Source organism: Pteropus alecto, unplaced genomic scaffold (assembly GCF_000325575.1).
Source record: "Pteropus alecto unplaced genomic scaffold, ASM32557v1 scaffold338, whole genome shotgun sequence".
In the NCBI taxonomy this organism is placed as follows: Eukaryota; Metazoa; Chordata; class Mammalia; order Chiroptera; family Pteropodidae; genus Pteropus; species Pteropus alecto.
In genome coordinates this window covers 3333279-3356935 of record NW_006441995.1, presented here as the reverse complement: position 1 = coordinate 3356935, position 23657 = coordinate 3333279, and the positions used below count along the sequence as shown (strand labels likewise).

The 23657-nt window shown below is 38.9% G+C and overlaps 1 protein-coding gene and 1 non-coding gene across 2 annotated transcripts; both read left to right on the top strand.

Annotated features, from left to right (window-relative positions):
* The first annotated feature begins 3680 nt into the window (after positions 1 to 3680).
* On the top strand, positions 3681 to 6328 carry RPL37 (ribosomal protein L37). The gene is made up of 4 exons (XM_006919509.3): positions 3681 to 3837; positions 4464 to 4599; positions 4855 to 4939; positions 6210 to 6328. Exons 1-4 carry the CDS (start codon positions 3835 to 3837, stop codon positions 6277 to 6279), a joined length of 294 nt encoding a protein of 97 aa, XP_006919571.1. The 5' UTR covers positions 3681 to 3834; the 3' UTR covers positions 6280 to 6328.
* LOC112486103 lies at positions 6048 to 6128 on the top strand. The gene has a single exon (XR_003048633.1). It is a non-coding gene; the product is annotated as a small nucleolar RNA SNORD72 (small nucleolar RNA).
* Positions 6329 to 23657: the final 17329 nt, after the last annotated feature.

The following is a 23657-nucleotide window of genomic DNA, read 5'->3' as shown; positions in this document are numbered from 1 at the left end:
TGTTTGCAGCTACAAAATTTAATGTAGGTGATGTTTTAAATGAAAAAGTCAGCAGTAATTTTGTTTCGTTTATTGTAGGGGGAAAAGGCAGGTTTAGCACCAAGTTCTAGTTGTCAAGAGACTTGAATTGTACCAGAACCACGGAGGCAGGGTTTATAATCTATCATTCTCTGCCAAAAGGCAAAATGCCATAGAGTGAAATGCCTAGGTAACAGCACAGATTTTTTGTTTCAGAAGTCGATCTATTCCCAACCTAATCCTGGCATTTGGATGAGAACCTCTAAACTGGCTTCCTAGGACTTTGTAGAACCAAGGGCCTACCTGACCAGGGCCAAGTACATGGAAAAGAACCATTTCATATCAGGGAGAGAAGGAAAAATATTTCACTTCCTCTGATGTTTACAATTCTGGGCGTATCTGGGATAAAAGTACTCTTACACAGTGCTTGCTCCTCGGGGGCTGTAACTTATCCTACCTCTTCTACACTGATTTCATTTCCACAGCACCCGTACTGGGTAGAATAAAGACACACCCCTCTCCCCTCCCCACCCCCCCCAAAAAAATCCCCCCTGCCCCAGAATAACTATGTCCTAATCACTACAACCTATGAATATGTTGTTACATGGCAAAGGACAATTAAGGATGCAAATGGATTTAAGGTTGCTAACAGCTGAATTTGGGATGAGGAAACTGGGCCCAATGCAATCATAATGGGGCTGTTAAAAGATAAACTGAGGCATATTAAAAATTAAAAGCATATTTGAGCAAAATTTGATTCAAATAGGGCCATGCCAAACCAAAAGTGGTTAGAGGTACTTATGATACGGTACATCACTTGTAAAAATTCTTACTCTTTTAGCAGGAAATGATATAGGACATCTCTTGCAGAGTTCTTTTTAGCAAACCTAGTTTTCTTCTTTTCTTCCCTCAAATCACAATAATTGCCCCAAAACTGGTGACTCAGATCCTCTGGCTATTGATAGGGGTCATCGTTAGCAGAAAGTGTTAGGCCAGACAGGACCCCCAGAGTCTGAGAGGGGAGGAGACTTTAGGCAAAGGTCTTTTTTTTTTTTTCTCTTTAAGAAATATATTAACCAAGCCTGTTTCCTTTTACTTGCTTAATAGGCAAATCAATAATAGAAATTAATAGACATATGATTTAAATAATAAGTTTGTACGTTCTTTTCCTTGTCTAGGGACTGAGGTGGCACCCCACCCTGACTGAGGCACCCAGTAGGCAGGGACAACTGGCCCTTGTTCATCATGAAGTAGTCACAGAAAAAGAGACCTTCTTTCTATCAACATCCATACTAATAAAGGGGTTCATGGCTCTTAGAAAAGAGTTAGGTTGGAAAGTTAGTTAGTGGGTTTCGGGTCAGCCTGCAAAGACACTGAGGTCATCCTATCCCAGACTGGTCTGTCCTAATCTGCCCACAATTAAGCAAGCCAGAAGGCATATTTTAACTCACACAAAGAAACAAGCAGAGAATTAGGTACCAGTTTAAGCCAGTCACTCGCACCTGCGCAATAAAGACCCCAACGACCTTCGACCTATCTGAGCCTCCTTATACTATCATTATAATATGATGCATATGCCCAGAAGTTCATTAATATCATTAAAACAGACTGAATTCTGGGAACAAACATGAGCAGAAAGCAAATGAAGCACTGAGTCCTGTCAGTCTTAGTTGTCAATCAAGGAAGCCCACCCCTCTAAGAAAAGTGACTACCCACAGCAAATAGGGATAAAAACGCCAAAGACTTTGTTACCAGGCCTTTTGAGCCACACTTCTCTTGCTCATGCTCACTTCCACGTCTGGAAGCGTACTTTCCCTTCTAATAAATCTTTTCTTTTCTACTGTACTATGGTGTCTTACTCAATTCTTTGTTCGAGACATCAAGAACCTGGACAACATGCCGGGAGAGGATCCCCACTCTCCAAAAACACTTAGACTTCAGGAGCCAAAGAAAAGACATATAAAGTGCAAAAGCTGAGAAAGGAAATTGTTTAATTGGCTAAAGCTTAAAGCTTAAGTAGCTATGAGTGGCTGTCCTTAGCATTTTGGTTTCATGTACCTTGAGGCATTTACAGGCTTAGATCTTGGCTTGCTTATGTAAGCAGCTATGGCATTAGAGCTACCTCAGTCTAATGGCCTCCTCGTTTAATTTAACAAGGTCTTAGAAGTAGCAGCAGGAGGCAGAAGAGTAATGTGATGTGAGCAAGATTATTAGTGGCTTTGAAGGTGGAAGGAGAGAATAAGCCAAGGAATGCCAGCAGCATTTAGAAGCTGAAAAAGGCAAGAAAACATTATAGAGTCATAAAAGGAACGCAAGCTTGTCCGCATTTTGATTTTAGCTCAGTGACACCCATCTCAAACTTCTGACCAGAACCATAAGATAATATGTGTTTTAATTGTGGTAAGAATGCTTGACAGGAGATCTAGCCTCTTCAACAGATTTTAAGTATGATACCAAACTGTTAACTGTAGGCACAGTATTGTACAGCAGATCTCTATACTTCGTTCCTTGTGTGTAACTGAGATTTTATACTCGTTGATTAAATTTGTTTAAAGCCACTAAGTTTGTGGTAACTTATTGGAATAGCAACAGGAAACTGATACAAGTGCCCAATGCAGAAAGATCCCCCTGGACTGCAGTTTGGTCCAAGGACTCAAATGTTGGTTTTTCTCTTTGTACCCTCGCTGCCACCCCTCACCTACCACTTCCATGAAGACAGGAACTATCTCCTGTTAATGTTTCTATTCCCAGTCCCTAGCAAAGAGTCTAGTACTTATTAGGCACTTATCGACTGTTAACCTGTCAGAATTAACAGGTTAGTGATTCTTAGAGTTCATCTTGTTTTGCTAGTGGTTAGTCAATTACCTTTGCTGATATTTCACATATGACAGGTAAGGAATTCTTAGTTTTAGAAAGCATATTTTAAGGTTGTTTGAGATTTTTCCCTATGATCTCAGATATTTTCCCGTTTTTCGAGGGTCGGGGCTTCTGTTGGCTAAGAGATTACAACTGGATTAGTGTTTATCAAGGAGGTCTGAGAACCAATTTTGAAACTGTAAATGTTTTTTAAGTACAGACTTCCATGCCTTACCTAAAGCTGCTAAATCAGATTTCCTCACTTCAGAGTGCAGGACACTATTTACTAAGTTCCACGTGTGAGTCCTTGGCACAATGAAACTTGGAATAAAAACATCTGCCTTTAAATACTAGTTAGAAAAAGAAAACATTATTTGCCTTTCCTTTTAGATTCTGAGCCTACCTCCTCAAAGGCCGGTCTGTGCCTTGGCAAACCCAGCAAACTCAGTGAGAATCAGCCTCAGCCAAAAAGTTTCCAGCCAGAATGAAGGGGAACCTGGAGAAACTGGTTTCTCCCGGATCAGGATCCCAATCCCACCAGGACCTCCCCTCCCCCGCAAAAAACACACACACGCCGGGAGCGCTGAGTAGGCACGGGTACCACCGGGAGCGGCAACTTCTCCATCAGCTCGAAGACCAGAATCTACAATGTGGATACAACTCAAACTGAAAACGCCCAAAGCGCCAGGATCAGGAGGAGTAGGTACAAGAGAAGAATCAGTACCAGCAGCAAAGCTCAGACGCAAATTCTGGTCCCGCCCTCCTGCCGGGAGCGGAAACCCGTACTGGCCCCGCCTGGCTCGGATCCTCCTCTCTACTCCACCCACACTGCGGCGGCGGACTCTTGAGAACGAAGCACCGCGCCCCTCCGGAAGTACTTCCCTGGGCGGAAGCTTCTGAGCGTGATATAGCGGAAGTGTTTTCTCTTCCGTCCTCTTTGGTGTCGGCTGCAGAAGCGAGATGGTGAGTGTTTTGCAACGTATCTATCAATCCCCTTCCATCCTCCTTTTCTGCGGTGCGTTCTTTCCTATTCATGGGGGTATCGGCAAGGTCTCGATAAGGGGAGCGAGTGGGCAGGAAAGGGGCATGCTGTGGCCCTCAAGAGCCAGAAGAATGGCCCCTAACTGTGCCAGGACTGCCGAGCTTGCAGTCGTGGAAGTGGAGCTGCTTTAGGTCCCTTGCTTCGATCTGGCCTTGGGGGAGTACACACAGCCCTGCCCTTGGATGAAGCTTGGTTTGGGAATGTTGGGCTAATGTGTAAGCAAAGGAATTTGGTGGTGGTCGTGCCTGGCAGAAATCCTTAGGTTTTTGGGTAAGGGTAGGTAGGAAAACCACATTATGTCGACTTTGGCTTTACGCCTCTTTTTTAAAAATTAATGTAGCAGATTTAAAAACAGCAACTTTTGCGAAAGGCTTTAGATAAATGTGAAATGCCGGTAGTGGTTTCTGAGTTAACATTTAAGAAAAGTTAGAAACGTCTCCCACAGTTTCAGCCGTTATGACTGGCTTTAAATCTTTTCTGTAGTTTTTTTACGTGAAATGTATATTAACTGTTGGATTTCAGAATTGTTTATCCCCTTAATTTACAGACGAAGGGAACGTCGTCATTCGGAAAGCGTCGCAATAAGACACACACATTATGCCGCCGCTGTGGCTCTAAGGCCTACCACCTTCAGAAGTCTACCTGTGGCAAATGTGGCTACCCCGCCAAGAGGAAGAGAAAGTGTAAGTTGAATGTTTTTTCAGGCCGACTGTTAGGTATTGGAATGGATCTTGAAGTTAAGAGTAGTCTTGTTTGCATTTTACCTGAGTGAGGCATGGCTTTTGGACATTTTTTGGCACCTAAGGTAGAATTGTGCATCTGTGTGCCAATGAAACTGCTTTAAAACACAAGGAGGGCACTTAACTATATTGTCTGACAGTTCCTACAAGGTGTCTGGGAAAAATCATTTAAAACCATACCTGAATTATTTGTTTTAGATAACTGGAGTGCCAAGGCTAAAAGACGAAATACCACTGGGACTGGTCGAATGAGACACCTAAAAATTGTATACCGCAGATTCAGGTACAGTTTTTTTGATTATAATTGGTTCTATGAGCTTAGATAAGATTCATGTCATTTATTTCCTGATTGGAAATAATACTATCATGATTAGTGGGGCTAAGTTGTTGGAAGGAATTTTCTTCTGCCACCATAACCTTCAGGTCTGTTAATGTACATTTTCTTAATCTTTCAGCAAACAAAAATGAGTTATAAATGTCTAGGGCGTAGTTTGAGCTAGATCCCTCAAAATGTGATATTAGCAATATCTACTTTCTTACTAAAATTTGTCAAGACTGATGTCTGGAGTCAGGCGTTCGGTGTTGTGGTTTTGGGCAAGTCTGCTATAGATTTGGTCATAGTTGCTGTTGTGTTTATATGAAAAAGAAATATTATGGTTTTGTTACTTAAAGTCCAGCTTGAGAGTTTGTTAGGAATGCAGAAATTTCAGCCCCAACCTAGACTTATAAACTATTTGAACACTAGCTTTTAAAAGGTTAACCCATCTAAGGTCTCAGCTGAGATAATTCCTTGAAGGGGGCTGTCTTATGCAATATCTAGCAGAATTCCTGGTCTCTACCCACTCAATTCAAGATTTTCTAATTTTGAAAGATCACAAAGTAGTTAAAGGCTTTGTAAACAACACTGCTAGATGTATTTGTGTTCATGTAGTGAGGTGACCTTTCTCTTTTGCACTTAGAACCATTATATGGTAGCATAGACTTAGTAATGAGTATTGAGTGGTCTGCTAGTATAATGTAAGAGCACAAACTAAAGCTAGAGATTAACTTTCTTGTGCTTCAATTCACGAATCTTTTTAAGGGGGATAACAGTACACTTTCCTGAGAAGGTATGAATATTAAATGAGTGGAAATGTAAAGCATAGTCAAGCGGTTTAGAAAATGTCTGTCATTAAACATACTTATTGTTTTTCCTTGGTTAAAGGAAAGTAAGAGTATCTGACTCGAACCCATTTTCACAAATAACTTTAAGTCTCTTAACCTGCAGTGGGGAAATACCAGCCCAGTGATCAGTACAAATTGAGGAGTTTTTTTTTGTTTTGTTTTGTTTTAATTGTAGTTAACTGTATCTCTAATGGATATCTTGAAGCGAAAAGTAAATAAAATGTTGCAGCTTATCAGTGATGTTGTAAAAATAAATGTCTGAACATATGAATTCAATATTGATTTCAGCCATTTAACTGAGATAAGCTCGTTAAAATCTGTTTTAGTAAAAATTAAAGTACGTATACGATGTTGCTGAAGTAATGGTTCTTGTTTTTAACATGGTGCAGGCATGGATTCCGTGAAGGAACAACACCTAAACCCAAGAGGGCAGCTGTTGCAGCATCCAGTTCATCTTAAGGATTTCAGTGATTAGTCACACAATAAACATTTTGGTTTTAAAAGAGAATCTGGTGTGCTAAGGTATTTTTAATAGGCCTGTAGTGATTTACTTGAAAAGTGACTTGGACTGGGTTGTGGGACTGGTTAAGAGAATGAGAAACAAGCAGATTTCCAGGACTACTTTAAGCAGACAACACTGAAAGATGATGTAAAATATATGCTAAGTTAAAGTAGCACAGCTCATGTGATGTATATATGTGGATAGTTAAAATGGTAAGAGTAAATGAAAGAGCATAGCTTAATTCCTTTGGTGACGTTCATCTGCTCTAGGCTAATGACTTTGGGGAATGATTGTCAATCCCATACAATACCATAGGGCTTGGGGTACCATTGAGAACTTGGATAGGAGTTGAGTGAGTTCTGTTTTGGAAAGGTGAACTTAAATCATCCCAGTATCCAAAGCGTTTGCTTGGCACTTAACATGTAGGCTGTATGAGGTTTTAAATGGCCAGTTAAGTAAAAAAAGCAACCTGCTAGATGTGTAAGAAAGTCTAGGGCCACATGCAGATGCAGTGGATTGAGTAGGGAGTAAAGCCCGACTGAAGGCAATGATAAATTCGTCCCTGGTCGAATTTTTTTAACCCTCAACTGGGTGATCATTAATTTTCCTGAGTTAAAGTGCCATGCTTCCTCAGTTTGGGTGGTTTATTGCTAGAGTTTGTTCAAATGAAAAAAGTTAATTTTTGTTGGACTACTGAGTGAGAGGACAGAACATTAAGCAGTACAAGTGTTGAACAGCCACCATAAAATGGTAAAGTGGCCAAGCTATGCCGTCTAACTTGTACCTCACTGTATCTAGGATGACATTCTTAACCTGACCTTAAAAGGTTTTCATGATCTTCACTGCCTCACCAACTACCTCTAATGCACTCTTGCTTTCCCGGTACTAGTTAATTCCTGCCCTCATTTTCCTCAGCTCTGAACTCATCCTTTAGATCTGTTAAATTCAGTTGCATAGCAGTACAGGCTGATATATATTGAGCTTTTCCCAATGTATGAAAACAATATTCTGGCTTGAACTGAAATCTGACTCGTTAAGATCTTTCTGAAATGCCGGTGTTACTAATGGTTTCCTGAGTAATGGAAGGGCCTATTAAGATAGGTAATACCCAGTATGGAATAAATATTAGGCTTTGAGGCAAGTGGGCACTGACCTGAAGACGTATGGAATTTCTGAATCCAGGGTCAGGAAAAGACAATTGGCACAAAGGGATAAGGTGAGAGGTAGGCAGTGATGTGTTGAGAAAGGTCTGTGTATTGAATATAAGGTGAGCTTATCTCATTTGCTTATGCTTATGGCCTTTGGCACAAAGCAGGTTTCAGTGGGAAATTAATGCACTGGTAATTATCCACAGAAATCATAGGTAGTTCACAGACCAATTAAAGCTGTACTGATTACAGCCTAAACTGATTTTAAGACCCAAGGAGAAGCAATGGGAAAGAGCTGGGTTAATACATTCAGAATGAAGCACAGACAGGTGGAATCAGTTTGAATACTACTTTGTAAAAAGTTTTGTCTGACATAATGATTTCCAGAGGGTCAAAGTTGGTTTGGGCAGTGGATTAGGATCTGACAAAAGATGCCTGGGACCAATACCATTCTTGTTCCTTTGAAACTGACATGTCTAACCAACACCTGTAGCTGGGTTATTTCACTGAACAGCCCAGAACTAGGATAGGGTTGAGTATCAAGGAAGTTGTGTTTCTTGGGCAGAGGACACAAGACCAGATGGGTGTCATCAATGGACATCTGAAATGAGACCCAGGAACATCTGAGTGCTTCATGTCTTGTATATTGTTTACTTGGACTTTTAATCACAGATAACTGGTTTGTCAGGAGACGGGGAGGGCAAGAGAATCTAGAAGGGGTAATTATGATCAGAACATGAAAGGTCTTGAGGACCATGCTAAGGAGTTTGGACTTTAGCCTCAAGCAATGATAAATCATTGATTTCAAGCACACGGTGTAATGATTAGTTATGAGCAAAATTAATGTGGCAGGTGGTGTGGATGTGATGTCTTGAAGCTGGAAAACCAGGCATCAGGTTCTTAAATACCATGTGGAAATCATGAGGACATCGACTAAGGCAGAGGCAGTGGGACTGGCTGTAAGAGGCGGGGGAGAGGGGTGGCAATTCTGAGAACATCTAAAACCTGAATCAAAGGGAATAGTGTCCAAGGCCCCTGTCCTGTATCACAGGCTGTGTTAGGATTCTACAGGATTACACATATATATATATAAAAGTACAGCACTGGGGCTAGTGCAGCAGGCCTCAAAAATATCGGGAAGATGGGAATCTTAGATGACAGGTTTCTGAGTAGGGCAAGGAGGTGGCTGGTGAATTCACTGAGAGAAAGGCAGGGTGGGGGCAGAGGGAATTATAAAGTTGGGTTTCATTGAGATAGATGCCCGTGGGACACCAGAAGGACATGTCTAGGAAGAAGTGAGTAAATCTAATGGGCAGTTCAAGTAGAAAGTCTGGGCTGGAGAGCTATATTTGCAAATAATGAACAGAGAGATATGAAAGGCAGTTGACTTTAGGGCTAGAATGGTGTAGGTAATTTAAACAGACATGAGGTGATGGTGAGATCTGGTAGACATAGAAATGATGGTAAGAGAAAATGATTCAGTTTCCTGACTGATGAACTTCAGTAACCACCTTTGAGTCAGTAATGGGTGAAAACTATTTGAAAATATACAAACCCCAGAAAGAAGACGATTAAGAGAGACTCAAAGATCTGGGGATGTCCATAGGAGATGAGAGAGAATGGTTCATTCAACTGTTCAACATAAGACGATGTACCTATAATGTGCCAGGCCAGTTTAGAGATAAAGCGGAAGCAAAATCGGACGTGGCTGAAGTTGACAGTCAACTCCAGTGTTGCAGAATTAGCCCAGGAACTAGGATAGGGTCGAGTTGCATAAACCAAGAAAGGTTATTTGGAGGGGCACTCAGTTGTATGTGGCTAAGGCCAAAGAGAAGGGAGACCAAAAAAAATGACATGCATTTGGCAAAATTTGTGGGTTTTTCCCCAAAAACTTCATTTCAGTAGAATATCAAAAATAAATCCAGTTTGCTGCTCTTTGAAAGAGACCGCAGAGAGCTCTCTAGCCTCTTTTGCCATGTGAAGACACAGCAAGAAGTTGACAGTCTGCAGAGAAGGTCCTCACCACAACCTGACAGTGCTGACTTGCTGATCTCTAACTTCCAGCTTCCAGAATTGTGAGACATAATTGTTGTTTATAAATAAATAAATAAAGCCAACTTGCTAGAGGTTCAGGGGAGATGGGGCAATAAGGAATGGAGAGTTTAAAGAACAAAGAGGCTTTGGTAAGGTTGCCTAGGTATCCTGTGGTTCCCTTTCATTTCTGTCGCCCCTCCTCATGGACCAACTATCTGTTCAGTGAGTTCGATGTGCCAGAAGTAGTTCTAGGTCCAGGAGATGTAAGTGGGAAACAAGACGAACAAGAACCCTACTGTGACAGACTTCAGTTGTGTGTTCATATGCTTATGTGTATGTGCTGTGTATTGGAGGGTGACAGTGGACAAGTAAGCAATTTCAGGTAGTGAATAAATGCCACTGTAAAGACAGATAAAATGAATGTAATGGGGTGGGGAGGGAGGAGGAAACTTCTTTAGAAAGTTGTTAAGAAAGCTAAATGATAAGGAGCGCCCTGCTCTCCCCCACCGCAAAAAGAGAACAGCCATTTAGGCAGATTGTACTCAGCCTTTTTTGAGTTCTGGGTTGGTTGCAAAATTTAACCTTGGCTGTAATTAGCTGAAACTTTGTAATACTGTATGTTCATGTATGAAAAGCAAAGTAATGCACTATAGACTTGTTTTTCTTAAGAACTTGTTTCAGAGAGCTTTCTCTTTCATGTTAGTACATAGGATTATATTTTTTGTTTTTTTTCTAAAAACAAAAGGTAGTTTGAATCATAATCTAAGAGAAGCACAAGACAGAGACTATCAATAAGCTCAGGAACCAAGAATGGAATCTGAAGCAAAAGCTTTCTTTTATCATAAGGTAGAGGGATATTTTGTTAGGGAAAATTCCAATGAAAAAATGGTTCTCATGTATGGAAGTGGTTTGCTGAACAGGCATGGTATGTGGCTTGAGATAAAAACATAAAAATAGTGTCCTTTATATAGTGGGAATATGCTCCAGTGCTCCAGAATGAATACTTGGTCTGACCTATATATTTTTAGATCACTCACAGATAATAAAAAATATCCTTCAGTCATGATTATTTGTAAAAACAGTTTTCAGTAAATAAAATGTCTGGTTCTATGAAATAAGTCAAAACTCAAAGTTGACTTAACCTTAACTCACATCTTCCAGCTTGGGCCTCCTTTGGGCTAAAAGCCAGCAGTGGAGGAGGCGGCACGATCCCTCTGTTCTCAGCTTTCTCCCCGTATAGCTTCTCTGGGGCTTGTAGCCTGCAGTTTCATTCCTCGGTGGAGCTAAAGGGTTGATAGGAGGGGGAAGGAATGGTGAGGGGTGAGAGGATGCAGTTGGCTCTTCCTTGGCTGGTTGGGTTTACAATCTCTGGACCCAGCAGATGATTTAGCTGACTTTCTCTCTTCTGGGCACTTGCATGACCTCTTTGGAGGTTCTCTGCTGAGTTCCCTCTCAAGTAGTTCCCATCTCAATTCAAAATAATCTTTTGTGATTCCTTCCTAGCCTCTAGGATCCAGCCTTTTCTGAGGTTTTCTCTACCCTCGAGGGCCCTATTGGCAGGATCCAAAATTATCCCATGCTGTCTCTCTCATGAGTGGCCCACAGGAAATGTTCTGGTCCACAGAAAACATGTCCATACCCCTGGCCTTAACAAATTCTTAAGCATGAGAAGATCTCATGGCAGCAGTCCTCTCCTGGCTCACCACCAAAACTGTTGCAGAAAACACAGTTGGAAGCTGAGTGGTTCCTTTGAGGTTCTTTCACCAGGTTTAGAGCTAGAAGGTAGTAACCCCCTTTTCCAGGAAGGTTGAATACTTAAAACTCTCTTTAAAGAAATTTCTAAATTTCTCTACAGATCTCTCCTTTGGACTCCTATGTATGTCCTTGATCTGGATTCTAAAAGCTGTGACCAGGTTCTTAGCTACATTTCACGCGTGCACGTGTGTGTGTGTGTGTGTGTGTAAGTTGGTAATTCCCTGAGGTTCTTAGCTGCATTTCGTCTGTGTGTGTAAATTGGTAATTCCCTGAGGCAAGAAAAGCCCCATTCTGACAGTGTTATATATATCTCTGCAAATAAACACCTAGCAAATGTAAAATGTACTTGCTTTGCTCTCAAAATGTTTAAAATGATTTAAACTCCTGAATGTTATTATGTGGAGAAAATAGTCCTTTAGGGGAATGGTCTTTAAAAATAAAAAGAACTGGTAGATGGTACTGGAGAAAGGTCTAGCTTCCTCAAGTTAGGGCGGGTGGTAGTGGTGGCTAAGAAGAAAGCAAATGGTCTACCAGGTGGCAAGTAGTAGTGTTTCAGGAACACAACCATGTTGGGCAAAAGGGAGGAAGGAAAGGTTGGCTGTATATGGTTCAGCCACCTCAGTGCAGAGAAGGTGAAGCCAGAGCAGAAACCATTATGGTCCTTGTTTCACGGGAGCAGCTCTCAGAGGAGAAGCAGTTTCCTAAGGGAGGAGAGAGACAGGAAGCCGGGAGCCTCAGAGAGAAGTACTGTCCAATTAGGGATGGCTCTGGAGAGAGAAACCTCTGGGAACAAACCCTCTGAGGTAGCACACCATGGCACAGTGCTATTAGACTTGCAAGATGCTTGAGATAGTGTAATAAAACCACTTTACTTTGGAGAGAGAAAACTAAGGCACAGAGATTATCTGCTAAAGATATATGTTTTATTCCTTTTAGTGGTAAAGATTTTGATGATAGTGCTGTTAGAATGCATTTTTTAAATTAATAAAGACATTATTATGCAATGTAAGATTAGTTTGTAGCAAACTGGTCTTCATCAAATAGAATCCTTACTCATCTGTGGCTTGGGTGTGAAACCACAGTGCTAATCATACATTGTATAGAGATCAAGATACCATCCAGATATATAATTTTAGCATTATATTAATTTTTATGAGGTAATAATAGCAAGCCATTTTCCAATCATCTTGATCAGAGCGAATCTGCCCTTTTTTGAATCCCTTCGTCTTAAAAAAAAAAAAAAAAAGTCCTATGAAAGAATATATTATGGAGTAAAATCCTCAATAGTTTTAAATTGTGTTTTTTTTTTTTTCTTTATACTTTATAATTGCTTAAATTTTTTATAAGCATATATCATTTCATTTAAAAATCGAGGGGGGTGCTGTTTATTTGCAAAAAAAAAAAAAAAAGTCCTATGAAAGAATATATTATGGAGTAAAATCCTCAATAGTTTTAAATTTTTGAACAGTTTTAAATTTTGAATAATTCATATTCATCAGAGACAACTCTTAGGATCTGAATAGATTAACTAATAGATTTAAAGACAGTATCTCATTCTGCCTTCTGTTGGGTTTTTTTTGTTTTTTTCTTTGGTATTTTTTATTGTCTTAAGCTTAGGTAGGTCAATGCTAAAAAACATGTAGCTGCAAGCATAGACAAGCATTTAGTATTTGCAAAATGAGAAAGCTTAAGTTATTTGACTAAAACATATGCATTATATAAATATCAGAAATAAAATGTAGAGTATAAAAATATAAACATCCAATATAAGGTAGGGTTCAATGAGGAGACAGAAATCACCTAGTAACTTGAACAGGAAAAGTTTAAAATAGGGATTGGGGTATTAAGGTATTGGATAATAAAATTAGAGAGAACTCTATAGAATCTAACAAGAGCAGAAATGAGGAGCAGCCACTAACCCCTAGAACTGAGAGAGAGAACCCAAGGAAAAGTCCTCACACCCCTGAAGCTGAGATCCAGGTGTCAGAGAAGGTGTGGCATGGCTCACTGGATGCTGAAGTGTCTTGCTTCTGGGATTTGCTTGGAAAGCCAGCAAAGGGATGGCAAAGGGGAAGCCATTCTGCTGTGAAGAAGCTGCCTCAAGAGGCTCTGGGGAAAGCTTCCGGTCACTGCCTCTGGCCAGTACCTATGGCAAGAATCTGGCACTGGAGAAGCCACCCACACTGCAGGGGCTTGGCATTGGGAAAGCACCCCCATACTGCAGGAGCTTGGCCCTGGAGAAATCATAGACCTCTTCCTGAAATTTACCAAGCATCATTTTAATACATCTTAGAGCGCTCTGTCAGATTCAAACTGAGTAAAATCTGCTGACTTGGCCAATATAAGTGCCTGTAAAATGTGCCAGACAAGCATTATCTAATGGAAATAAAATGTGAGGCACAAATGCAAACCACGTATGTAGTTTTAAATTTCTAGTAGCCACATTTACGAATGTAAAAAGCTAATTTTAATATTTAATATGTCCAACATATTATCATTTACTATGTAATCAGTATAAAAATTATTGAGATCTTTTATATTCTCTTTTTCACAGCAAGTCTTCAAAATACAGTGTATATTTTATACTTTCAGCACATCTCAGTTCAAACTAGTCACATTTCAAATGCTCAAAACTACAGGTGGTTACCCTACTACATAGCACAAACCTTAGTATTTTGGGATTGAGTGATCATTTGGTAAAGTCGTCTGCATCAAAAATAATGGTGCATTCACTATAAAATTATACAAGTAAAATCAAAACACAAAAGTTACTAGCCTTTAAGACAGTTAATTAAAGCCCAGTTTTTTATCTGTAAAATGGCAAAAAGGCTGTACCCTACCTCCTAACAACATTAATTGTGAAGTACTGCTATGAAAACAAAATGGTGCATATAAAGTGTTCAGCACAGTGCCTGGCACACAGGAAGAGTTTGATAAATGTTAGTGATCAATAATGTTATTACATAGGTATCACTCCTGGATAATGAGTATCACTTTGACAATAGCAGGAAGACAAAACCCTGTAAGACAACATGTATCTTGGTGAAGTCACCAGTCAATAGTCTATACTGTATGCTGGAGACCCTAAAGCACTGTAGGCTTTAAATTTGATTTGATCAGAATAATGCAGGTGCTTTCTCTCTCAGGTGAAGTTCAGATTAACCAAGTCACCAAGATGAATGTAAAATCAATAAAGTTATGTTTAACAACATTCTATCTAGAAGTGTAAATACAATGCTGTGTGCCCAGCACTGCTCATCCAGGCGCACAGCTCTCCCAACACCTCCGCGTGTCACAAACCTGGAAGCAGTGAATCAGCTCATTTTGGGTTTTTATAGTGGCTTCATTACATAGGCATGAGTGACTGAATCATTGGCTGTTGGTGATTGATCCAACCTCCAGTCCCTCTCCCCTCCCTGAGGTCAGGGGCTGAAAGTCCAAAACTTCTAATCACAGGGTTGACTCCCCTGGCAACCAGCCCCCATCCCTAGTTGATTTCCAAAAGTCACCTCATTAAATTAAGAAATTTATCCCTTTTAACACTCTGGAAATGCTAAATGTTTTGGAAGCTGTGAGACAGAAACTGTAGAAAAACAAATATATATAAGAAATATATTTTGGTAGATGACCATCTACCAAAATATATTTCTTATAAATTATAATATCGCAACATCCATATGCAAAAAAATTTTAAGAAGAATCTCAAACCTTGCCTTGTACTATAAAATCAAGATGGATCAAAATTCTAAAACTAAAATTCTAGGAGAAAATCTCTGTGACTTTGTGTTAGGCAAATATTTCTTAGATATGGCATAAAAAGGACAATCTATAAAGGAAAAAACTGGTAAACTGGACTTCATCAAAACAATATATTCGTTCTTGGAAAGACAGAAATTAAAGAAATAAGGCAAGACAAAGGCTTGGAGAAAATATATGCGAAACCTATATGACAAATTACTGGTATTCAGAAGAACTTAATAATTAAAAAAATAAATTGCCCAATTTTTTGAAATTGGCAGATTTGAATAGATAATTCACCAAAAAATGTATATACATGGCAAATAAACACTTCCAAAGATACTCAACATCATTAGTCATCGAGGAAATGCAAATTAAAACCACAATGATGTAGCACTACACATCTACTAGAATGGCTAAAATTTTTAAAAAATAAAAACTGACAATACAAAGTGCTAATGAGGAACAACTGGAATGCTTATTCATGATGGTGGAAATGCAAAATGGTATAGCCACTTTGGAAAACAATTTGGCTGCTTCTTATAAAGTTAAACATATACCACTGTTGGGGGGGGAGGGGTCAGAACAAGCCACCCCAAGATGTGTCTCAGTGGTATGCAGATTACTTTGAGCTAAAAATAATTTTAGCTTTAGGCTCAAGAGAAACTTCAGCTCTTCCCTTTAACTACTATCCATAGGACAAGGCAAACTTCTATATACTAAATGTTGGTTATCATCCTACAATGACACTTTGAAGCTCCCAAGGTATATTAATTTAATTACCTGATCCCTAGATGGGGATGTCTTATATATGAGGGGTCCCCAATCCCCAGGCTGCTGGCTGGGTAGCTCCCTGGCTTGTTAAGAACTGGGCCACACAGCAGGAGGTGGGTGGCAGGCAGGCAAGTGAGCAAGCCAAGCTTCATCTGGATTTGCAGCTACTTCCCAGGGCTAGGCTAGCATCACCACCTCAGCTCCACCTCAGATCAGCAGGCATTAGATTCTCATAGGAGCATCGGTCACTGGTGCCAAAAAGGTTGGGGACCACTATTATATACTTCAATCTCCCTTTCTATCTCTGATCTCCCCTGCATGTATAGTCTCTGACTCACATTTGCCCGATTCCCATTCATATGTATGTATTAAATTTGGTTATTTTCTCTTGCTAATCTGTCTCATGTCTATTTGATTATTAGATTAGCCAGAAGAACCCCGAGGGTAGAGGGAAGTTTGTTCCTCCTCCACACCACTATACAACCCCAGCAATCCCACTCTTGAGTATTCAAAAGACATCAAAATGCAAAGACTTCTATATGAGTGTAACAGGCTATTCCTGTTCTACAAACTAGAAATGACCCAAATGTCATAACTTAACAATGGATAAATAAATTCTGTTATATCTATAAAATGGAATACCATTCAGCATAAAAAGCAATAAGCAACCAACACATGCAACAACATGGATGAGTCTCAGAAGGGTTATGCTAAGTGAGAGAAGCTAGATGCAAAAAACTATATATTGTATGATTTTCTTTATGTGACATTCTGAATAAGGCAAAACTATAGGGATAGAAATCAAAAGGGCAAGGGAATTTGGGGGGTGATGGAGGTATTCTATATTTTGATTTTGGTGGTGGTTACACAATTGTATACATTTTTTAAAACTCACTGAACTCTACATTTAAAGAGGGTGAATTTTATTGTACGTAAATTATGCTTCAAAAACCTTGTTTAAAAAAAGGGCAGTTAGAAGACAATGGAGCAATGCCTTCAAAACTGTTAAGAAAATTTTTTACAACTTAAAACCCTATATTCAGCCAAACTGTAAAGTATAAGGGTAGAATAAAGACATTTTCCAACACATAAGCTCTCAGAAAAATTTACTTCCCTAAGCATTTCTCAAAAAACTACTGGTAGGAAATGTTCCACCAAGCCAGGCAGAAAAAAACAAAAACAAACAAGAGAAACCATGCTATACAGGAAACAATAAAGCCAACATAGGAGAAAGATAAAGGGACTTTCCAGGTTCCAAGATTCACCACCTTGAATCTTCCTGGTGGTGGAGGATTCTTGGATGATAACTCGGGGAAGAAGGCAAACAACTGAAGCAGGTAAGAAAGCTGTAGGAGAGTTCAAGATCAAACTGATAATGCACCTCACATGTTTCAATGTCTTTGAGAGATTTTAGACCAATGGTGAAAGTCTGAGTCAAATCAATGATAAATATATAGAAAAGCAAGTAAAAAATGTGACAAAATATTAACACCTTCTGAACATTATACACCTCGTGCATTTCGATGTCTCGAGAGATTTTAGTAAAAGTTTTGGTTGAATCTGTGATAAGTACATAGAAATCTAAGCAAGTAAAAAGACATGACAAAGTATTAATTCCAGACAAAACAAAAAGTCTTTTAGTAAAGGTCAATTATAATGTACATAATCCAATAATGGACCTATAAGGTTCTCTATGTTAAAATTTCAGTCGAATAATTTTAGTAGAAATAAAACATATTAGAGTTAGAACAAATTCCTAATGCAGGGAACAAAATTCCAATGTAAAACACACTTAATTTCTGAAATTAAAAGCTCCATACATTTCATAGTGTACTTGAATTTAATTGTTTTGCTCTATGTAAGAGAACTAGTGGATATGAAAAATATGAGAAATTAGTAAGTTAATGTACTGATTACATATATAAGAAATAATATTCTTACTGAAAAAGGAAAAAATTAGGTTTTCTATCTTTTCTTTCTTATAAAATGTATGTTATTGAAGAAACCACCAAAACTATATAACAGCTCAGTTCTTCAGAGTATATCCTCTTATTATGTTCAGTATAACTTTTAACAAAGTTGTACCATTGTAAGATTCTTTTAGGAAATAGAAAGTACTTTTAAATACTTTTGAAGAAAATATTTTAGAATGAAGACCAATCTTCCTTAAATTTTTAAATGTTTTATATTTTTCTTATTTCAAAAGTATTTAAGGGTCACAGAAAAGATATAGATGAACTTTAAATGGATATTGCTAAGGAAAAGAAACCAGTGTGTAAAGACTATATGCTGTATGATTCCAATTATACGGCATTCTGAAGAAGGCAAAATTATAAAGACAGGAAAAAGGAAAGGGTTGAGTATGTGAAGCACATCCTTTTTTTAGGGTGGTGAATTATTCTGTATGATCCTGTAATAGTGGATACATGATGCTGTACAGTTGTCAAAACTCACAGAACTTTATAGTCCAGAGTAAACCTTAATGTATGCAAATCTTAAAAAATCATTTGGGAGGTTGTGGTGTAAGGCCTCATATTAAAGCTCCATATTATATGTTGCTTCGACATTGGTAAAATTGGTGTGTCCTAACTGTAAATTCCCCTCCCAACTCTGCTCCCATAGATAATCTATTCCTCTAGTTAAAACAACCTTCCTTACCAGAGGGCACCAGGCACAGTTAGTGATAATCCCCCGAGTAGGGGCTTTCAGTTCTCTGGTAGCCTGTGGAATTATTCAAACTAATCACATTCTTCACAGGAAAGAGGGGGCAGCCCACCCTCTTGATCCTATAAGCCTGCCTTGCACAGTCACTGCGTGTTCATTCTGTTCCTGAGTGAAATCCCCACAAAACCCTGAGTGGTATGTGGTGCCTTCTTCCCCTAGGTTATGAGTAAATGTGACTAATAGATTGCTATCGATATCATCTGTCCTTTGTTGGGTGTTGTGTGTTTGGCCCCCATAAACATAAGGGAGGGAATTCCTTCCTCACTAACAGGGTGAATAGAAGGCAATTAAAACAGGTTGGGGGATCCCAGGATGGAATGCAGATTGTGACCTCATCTATCTGAATTACATATGTATGAAACAACCTCACTGAAGAGGGTAGAGGGAATAGGTGGTTACCTAAGAAAATGGTGAAGTACAAGATTAACACATGGGAATGAATGGAGTCTGCAAGACAAAAGACAAAAGGAACTCAGGTTGATAAAATTGTTACCCATAGGGATAAGGTTAAGAATTCTGCTACTTCCACAAATATATACTCAAATTGAACAGTTAAGTGAGTGAATGTTGTTCAATAATGGAAGCTAGACTTCTACCTGTTGGAGTGGGAGTTTACAGATAAGTAAAGGGATGAGGCTAGAATAATCTATGTGTAATGGATTAGAGTTGGTTGTATGGATCAGTATGAAGTCATGTCTAACTTAATATAGACAGGGGTATTTTCCCTGAATAGGAATATTTAGAGATGTGGTTATATTGATTGGTTAGTATACACACGCACACATATATTTTCTTGCTCTCTTAGCTGACAGGGTCTAGAAGCAATGACGTTCCAAACATCAAATCTTGAGTTCTGAAATCACTCTCCAATAAAAGTAATCAGGACACCTTAGAGAAATAGCTGATCCTAGAACTGGGGCAGGAAATATACAACAGGAGTCTGGAGCATCTTGTGGTGCCAGAGAGTAAGGAAGTGCTAAACAAAAGCCAATAATAAGAACTATATTGATGGAGATATGTCAACAGAGTACATAAGTGAACTGAGAGAGCACCCAGGGACCAAAGGTGGAAAAATGTGAGCAATAAAATGAAGGCGTATTGGATTATAACCCAGTGTAAAATATTCAAGAGTCCATACTGCTTTAAATAAATGATTGAATAAATAGGTAAATGGAAGAGACGAATCTCCCGTGAAGAATTCCAAATAATTTATGTAGCTAGCCCATCTTAAAGGGTGGGAGCAGAACCCCCCAATTCTTAAGCATGGGCTATGCTTCAAAGGGTACAGTATGGAAAGGAGGAAAAAAGAGTAACTTTACAGTAGAGAAACCTGACAAACACAACCATAGCCAGATTATCAAGGTCAATACCAACAGTAATAAATCAGGTTGATAGCCTGAACCCTCAATATGATGTGATGAAAATGGACCATCGTATTCTTCCTCCCCAAATCCCATAATACCAGTCTAACCATGAGAAAAGCATCAGACAAATTCCATTAGAGAGCCATTCTACAAAATACCTAACCAATACACTTCAATATTGTCAAGGCATCAAAACCAGGAGTATCTGAGAAATTATCAGAGCGAAGAGGAGTCTACGGAACGTAACAACTAAATGTAAAGTGGTGTCCTGGATGGGATCCTGGAACAGAAAAATGACATTAGGTAAATACTGAAGAAACTGGAATAAAGTGTGGATTTCAGTTAATGATAATGTAACAATATTGGTTCATTAATTCTAAGAAAAGTACCATATAATGTAAGATGTTGATAATAGGGGAAACAGTATATGAGAACTCTGTATTATCTTCACATTTTTGTTTTATAAATCTAAAGCCGTTCTAAAAAATAAAGTCGATTTTTAGAAAAGTATCTGGGAAGCCTAAAGAGTAATAATTCCAGCAAAGTAAATAATAAATAAATGAGGAAGTAAGGAACTTAGGGGAAGGAAAATACAATAAATCCAGGATGCGGGTCAGATCAGTAGAGTGCATGGCGCAGCAACCTCATTTTTGTTAGAAGTAGACTGTAAATTTGGGAGAGCCGAAGCAAATATATTTTGCATTTCTGAGTTTTCCAGCATCCCTCAGTAGATTCCTGCACTGAGGACAGAGACAGCAGCAACAGACTAGAGGGAACTAAACTTAGGGTAGGGTAAGACCTCCCCACCCCACACAATGCATGCTTCGGTGGCCTGTGAACTGCTATCTAAGAACTGAGAGTCTGGTCACCACGGGGTCTTTGTTCCTAGGCCACTGCTCTAGCAGTCCTCTGTCTTTAGACTTAAATGAATGTTGAACAAATCTTTCTAGTCTGAATAGAGAGCCAAATTATTAGCCTGTTCAAGGTGTCCACGTGTTTTATCAACCCCTCGTATTACCAAATCGAGTAAAAGCAAGTTTAACAGTGACCAGAAACAGGACAGTCCAAAGATCTCTTTCTCCTCCCTGCACCTTTCTCACTGTCTCAGTTGATCCAGAGGTACAGTTCAGACTATTGGCCTATCCTTCAGGCAACCAACCAAGGATGTTCTTTCCCTTAACTGAGAAAAATAGAGCAGCAGAGTTTGGAGTTATATTTTTTGGTGAATGAATATACTTTAGCTGATCATGGACAGATCCACATGCCTGGTAAATCAGTGGATCAACTAAGAGGTGGGCAGGGTTGACATTTTCTTATTAAAAGTAAAAAAACCAACCAGGACCAACCAAACACACCCACCTGTAGATGGGCCAAGGGAGTCTTTGTGAATAGTGCTAATACTTTCCCCAGAAAACAGTTCTGGACCTATTTCTACAAGGGTAATTGAAGCTTAAAATTCATCATCATGAACAGGTTGCAAACATTTGAACCTAAAAAAAAAAAAAAAATTCAGATCAAGAGTTAGGAATCATCTACCCTAGTTACCAAGTATCCACGAATTAATTTTAATCACTATAACTTCTTGAGGAGAGTCTAATATAAATTACTTTTGTCTCTTCCATAGGCTTATAATGCTTCCAGATCTTAATTATCCACACTCTAAGTAAGTGTTCTGTCCTTGGATCCCTTAACTCTACAAATTGGGGAGATTTCATCCATAATCATTGCCCTACTTCATCTGCCATTTGTTTGGGGATTACACTCAATCTGTATCTCTAGATTGACCCTTCTTTGGTAATACAGACATGTGTTACCAGTATATTCCTGGATATCTTTATCTGAATGTCTCTTAGATGCCTTAATGCTATAAATGGAATTTATTATTTCTATCGAACCTCTATTTCCCATCCTCTTGACAATCACTCCAGAAACCTGAGGTAATTAATATCTCGTCCTTTCCCTCTCTGTCCACACCTATCTCTGTACCTCACCAATTCGACTTCTAAATAGGCCTTGAGTTTTCTTTTTCATACATGGTACTTGCCTCACGGTTTCTTCTCTAGATGCTATCAATTTCTTTGGTTAAGAATATATTTCTGAAATGCTTTGCCTTCGCATCCTCCCATGGCTCTATAAGACGATGTCCTAATAGAGAAAGACATATGGGGCCTTTCAGGATTTAATCCTCCTCTTTCTTCTAACAAGCCCCTTTGGAAATCAAGGTCTCATTCTCTGTAACCACTTGCTCTTCTCTAAAAAGCCTAAGGCTTCCTTCCCTCTGTGATTTTGCATCTGCTCATCCCCTACTTGGGATGCTGCCCCCAGGTTCCTCCATACCCCAGACCATCCTTTTCTTTGAGTACAAAGCACCATCTGTTAATACTCTGCTAAATACATTCAAGTTCAAGCCTTTGTGGAGCTCCATAGATAAAAGTTATGCCGTCCTCTCATAATGCCCTTTTAGGACCATATATATGTTTTTATTATAGCACCTATCATATTACTTTTCCAAGTCGGAGGCAGATATTGTGTTCTTTTGCTTTTTGAGTCCTCAGAGTCTAGCAGACTGCCTATTAGCCACCTAGTTGTTGTTTAATAAATATTGACTATTAGCTACAGTGTTAATACAACTAAGCTAAGGAAATATTAGGCTGCATTAATAGCAGTATATACTTAGAATTTTTAGTTCCAGATACCATATTTAGGGATAGACATTTAGGAAGTACACTATCCACCTGCCAGTGTAGGGTCATTCTACCATGATGGCCTTAAGAAAAAAAAGACTATGAGGACCCACAGTTCCCTCATAATCTCTGAAGGGTTACAGAGAAAGCAGCTGACAAGTAACTACTAAGCTTTTCCAAGACAGGAGGTTCTCCACCATGGTGTTGGGTCATCCTGGTATGTCTTCATTAGCGCTGAGATGTATTGTAACTTATTTGTACTAATAAAAGCTGAAGTAGTGAAGTTTGAACACTTTTTCCTTCCTCTTAAACTACAGTAGACTCAGGTCTACTTCTATAATGTCACTCTTGTCCACTTATATTCCAATATACTTTGCTTTGATAGAGACAGAGTTAAACCTGATGCGTCCAGAAACTGGGTGTAAGCCACAATGTACCTTATCTTTGCTTCTGCCCTGGAGGATCCCGAACTGTGAATATTATCTATTCCAGGGGAATTCGGAGAACTGCCATCCTAGATTGTGAGCTCCTTCATGGTAGGGCACATGACTTTTATTTTGTATCTGTCCACAGTGTCTGGCAATTAACAGAAGCTTGAAGAAAAGAAGGAAGTGAAGGTTTGAAACATGATCAATGGGAGAATGAAAGAAAATGTGAAAGAAAATGTGAGAAAAATTAAAAAAAAAAAACGACAGGAAGAGAAAAAGCAAAGGAATAAAGATGTCTTATTATTTTTTTAGAAAAAGTTAATTGGATTCAGTTTTTAATGAGACATAAAGAAAAAAACAGCAATAAAAGCTGTTTAAGCAGAGACTTTGAGATTGTTTAAGATGACTTCTAAGTTCTTATTCAATTCTTTGATCTAGGATTTTCGATTTTATTTCTCCAATAATACTCTTCAGTGAATAGTAGCATTTAATGAATATTTATTAAATAGAATTATAATCAAAACACCAAAGAAGAAACAAACTGATGTTTCTAATAATGTTTTTTTTTTTTTTTTTTTTACTTTCTTAACTGGGTCTTCACAGTTCCATGAAGAAATCAGGGATGGGTTTGCAAAATTCAACTCCAGTTTGCTCCCTCATAAGATGCTCTGTGGTTGGCACCATAC

What these genes read in the sequence shown, in the direction of transcription:
- RPL37 (XM_006919509.3), top strand. An exon ending in CGCCAAGAGGAAGAGAAAGT is followed by an intron (nt 4,600 to 4,854) that starts GTAAGTTGAATG and finishes TATTTGTTTTAG; the next exon opens with ATAACTGGAGTGCCAAGGCT. An exon ending in ATTGTATACCGCAGATTCAG is followed by an intron (nt 4,940 to 6,209) that starts GTACAGTTTTTT and finishes AACATGGTGCAG; the next exon opens with GCATGGATTCCGTGAAGGAA.